Source organism: Myotis davidii, unplaced genomic scaffold, assembly GCF_000327345.1.
Source record: "Myotis davidii unplaced genomic scaffold, ASM32734v1 scaffold363, whole genome shotgun sequence".
NCBI classification, from domain to species: Eukaryota; Metazoa; Chordata; class Mammalia; order Chiroptera; family Vespertilionidae; genus Myotis; species Myotis davidii.
Window position 1 is genome coordinate 1,706,044 of NW_006294069.1, and position 4,326 is coordinate 1,710,369.

At 36.2% G+C, this 4,326-nt stretch overlaps 1 protein-coding gene across 1 annotated transcript in view; it reads left to right on the forward strand.

The window, feature by feature from the left end:
• The window catches only part of EFCAB5 (EF-hand calcium binding domain 5), a 67,864-nt gene that overhangs the window by 41,837 nt on the left and 21,701 nt on the right, over positions 1–4,326 (forward strand). Inside the window, 1 exon segment of the mRNA XM_006768120.1 lies at positions 2,483–2,772. Within this exon segment, the coding sequence (XP_006768183.1) occupies positions 2,483–2,772 (290 nt within the window).

The window sequence follows — 4,326 nt, forward strand, 5'->3', positions numbered from 1 at the left end:
TATTCAGATTGCAGGCAAATTTGTTTGTAATTTTTACTTCTTTTAGGTTTGTCTAGTATTTCCTCATGATTACATTTAGTTTGTTCATTTTTGGCAGGAATGTCATGTAAGTGATGCTGCGTTCTTCTCACTGAATGCTATCAGAAATCTCATGAGAAGATGATACCAGTCAGGCTCCTCCATTTTAAAGTTACTCTTCTTTTCCTTTGTAATTAATAATTATTTTGCAACTATATAAACATTCCATTTCTTGTCAAACTTTTTGTTTATTCATTCATAACAGTATAAATTCAGTTTTTCCTATTTTATACAGTAAATTTTAATCCAACACTACCATTATAACACTCATATATTTTTATATTTAATCCATGGGAGTCCTTTCAAACTGTTTCCTATGTCCTCCTCTCCCCTCCAATATTTTATTATGAAAAATTTAAAACATACAGCAAAGCTGGAAGAATTTTATAGTGAGTATCTATATATCTGCTACCTAGATTTCTATCATTAACATTTTACTAAACTTTTTTATTAGCTATCTGTTCATCTCTCCATCTTTCTGTCCTTCCATCTACTTCTTATTTTTGATGCATTACACGTAAATTACAGACATCCATATACTCCTCCCTAAATATTTCAGCATGCATATCATTAATTAGAGTTCAATACATACTAACAGTCTTTTTTTTTCTTAACAAAGTGGTTTGGCAAAAATGGACATTAGTGGTTCATGTGATGGAAAAGTCCAGGGCTAGTTCAGGACACACCAGATTTGGGAGTTCAAATAATGACTTCAGGGCAGGTATCTGCTTCTTTCTCTTCCTCTCTCTTTCAGTCTGGTCCTGTTCTCTTCTATGTGTTGACTCCACTTTCAAACACTCTTTACCCTCATGGTGATCAGGTTCAATCTCACATCCCAACACGTTTATTCAAATTAAGTGAGAATAAGAAGGAAAATGTCCTCTTCCTAATAATTCAAGTAAAGATTCTGGCATTAGTCTGGACTAACCCAACTACTCTGGTGAGGGGAATATGATGTCCTGACTGGCTTAGAGCTGAGATGCATGCTCCACCTCTAGGACCTCTACCAAGTGGAACCCCACTCAAACATTTGACCTGAGGTTGGAGTGGAGTAGTTTCCCCAAAGCAAAATCTGGGATACAATTGCTAGGAGAAAGATGAGTGGATGCTAGAGAGCAAAAATCATATAATAAGATGACTAAAAGAGGCAGTATTTGTTAACGTCAAATAATTAATATAGTATGAGTGTTATTATCTTTCAGGTGGAAGCCTTCTTGAATTTTAAAGAGGAAAGGTGCATACTCTATGACTTATTAATTTATAAATATCAAATAAATTTACACATGTGCACCAAGAGACATGTACAAAAATGCTCATAGCACTGTTCGTAAGAGCAAAATATTCGAGACAACCTAAATGCCCATTGATAGAATAAATAAATTGATGATGGTATACTTACAAAATGACATATTATATAATAGGGAAAATGAGTAAGCCACAGCCACAGGAACAACATAGATGTATATGGTAGCATAATGTTGAATTAAAAAGCAAGCCCCAGAAAAGTACATATAGTATGATGTCCTTTTTCTAAAGTATACAAAAAGATAAAATGAAACCACATATGGTTAGAAGTACACACACAGACACACACACACACACACACACACGAACACTATTGGGAAAAGAAAAGGAAGGAAAAGATAAAGCAAAAGCAAAATTTCAGAATACTAGTGCGGGGATGTGTATAGGCAGGGAGTGGAACAATGGCAAGGGCATAAAAGAAGATGTAAGTTATTAGTAATGTTTAGGTTTGGTAGTAGAGCGTGATTGTATGCTAAAAAAATAAAAGATGTGGGTGCAGAAGTGTGCAAGGCATAGTCAGGGAACGTGAATAGAATGGGGATACTGAAATAATTCCTATATGGTATTATGGGCAAATATTCTTGGAAAATGGACTGGATCCAAATATACTTTGAACCAAGAAATTGCATAATTCAAGTTGTGTTTTAATTTAATTTCATAAATATGTATTGAGCCTTACCATTGGTAATCCACTTATAAAGTGATTAATACTGGTTTAGTATTATGGAAGAAGGAATGGTGAGGACGACACATTGTCCATGACTAACAGGAGAGAGTTAAGTAGTCTATTGGAAATGGATGGGAAAAGGTAAGGTGGAATAAAAGTTGACCCTGGGATTTTGCCTGACTAAGTGGTAGAATTAAATAAACAAAACAAAAACAGGAAAGATGACATAGGACTCATCTTGAGTTTATCATAGGAATTCACTGTAACATGTTTCGTTGGGCTTAGATGCCTTCAATATACCTGATTTTCCATTAGGGGAAGGGGCGACAGTTGTCAAGAGACTTCAGTTTGCTGTAAGAGGAGAATGAAAATTTCTTCCACAGGTAAATGAGCTTTTGGTTAGTCCTTGGGTTTTGTGTTTATGTCTTTTAGCTAAATTACACATCCAATTTCCAAAGCCACACCCTGGTCAAGAAGTGAGGTTGTCTTCAAAACAGTTTCAGAGATACATAGAATTGGTTGTATCTGAACTCAGGGGCAATGAAGACCAGGTTCTGGAAAGCCTGGTGGAGTTTCTGATGACCAGCTTAGAAAGAAGCCATTTTGAGGGTCTGAGGAACAGTGCCAGACGGAAGTGGCTGCACCAAATTCAACATGCTGCAGAAACAAGCGGGGTATCCCTGGAGCCAGTGTACACTGAGACCTTTAAGGCCCTCACACAGGTATGTTTTCTAAAATGATACATAAAAAGAAAAACTTCCTCACAGTAGGTGATATTCAATGGTTGTAAAGGAGGAGCACACTAAATTCTCTTAAAACTTGGTGAGTATTGCTATAGATGTCTCTCTCTCTCTCTCTCTCTCTCTCTCTCTCTCTCTCTCTCTCTCTCTCTTTTCCCTCTCTCTCTCTTCTTTTCTCTCCCTCTCTCTCTCACACACACACATTACAATGACCCAAAGCCTAGGGAAGATGTAACTGGAATGACTGCAGGTTGGCAAGGCAGACTCAGAGAGGAAACGCATAAAAGACAGAGTTATGTCTTGGGATTTCTAATTTCATTTGTGCTGAGACTCAAATAAACCTAGGACAGAAAATAGACTGATATCAAAAAATACCAATAGGGAGATGTGGAAGGAGGTCAAACTATATCTCCCTTGCATGATGTTTTGAGAGTCAGTTCAAAAGGAACTATTTAAAACAAAGTTGTTATAAAGTGGAATCCAACACCACACAATTTTTCATAACACTACCTAGAAACAAGCTGAGACTATTACAGAATCCTGTCACTTAAAACACATGACCATCATGGGCCACTGTCCACAGCCTTGCCACCCCCTCAAAACCTCCAGCTTGCTGCTCCTCCCAGATAGAAATAATAACATGGCTGTCTTCTGCATATATCACAGATTCCTTTGATCCAGGGAACCTGTGTCATTCGGCTCAGCTAAATAGCAACACTCGATTATTGGAATCATGTCCTGAATGGCTGAAGTTTCCAATGTAGTTTGAAATGGTGTGGAGACCAATCAAGAAAAAGAACTATTATTCCAACTTACTTCAGAGATCTACAGTATCCCAAGAGAAATCTCACCATATTTTTGTTCCTCTATAGATTTTTGTGTAGAAAAGGAGAAATAAAGACAGAAAAAAGGCATGAAAAGTAAACCTAAATATACAGAAAGATGAGACAAAAATATCAAGGAATGTGTCTCTCATATCCCCCAACTAATGGATGTGTTCAGTATATGTATTAACACATAATATTCTTGGTAACATAATAATATTTTAGGTATAGAGAATTTTCAGTTATTTCAATAGAAATAGTAACTGCATAAAGTCTGCAAAATGAGGTCCCAAAAAATCCTTTCCTAAAATGACATAAATCCAATGTCATAGCCAATCTATGTTAAGAATTCCTTCGGAGCATTTTTCCACGTTCATATAATAGTAGATTAAGGTTAAGAAATGAATAAAATGAAGCCATTTTCTTGCCCCAGCTCTCTAAAATAAATACTTCTAATGGAATACCAAACAATCTGACTATATAGTTCAAAGGGATATAAGTTTTAAAAAATATGTATATTGGTTTGAGAGAGAGAGAGAAAGGGAGAGAGAGAAAAAAATAAAAATATGTATATTGGTTTGAGAGAGAGAGAAAGGGAGAGAGAAAAAAAACACACATCGGTTTTGTTGTTCCACTTATTTATTCATTGGCTGATTCTTGCATGTGCACTGACCATGGGTTGAACCCACAACCTTGGCATATCAGGACAACA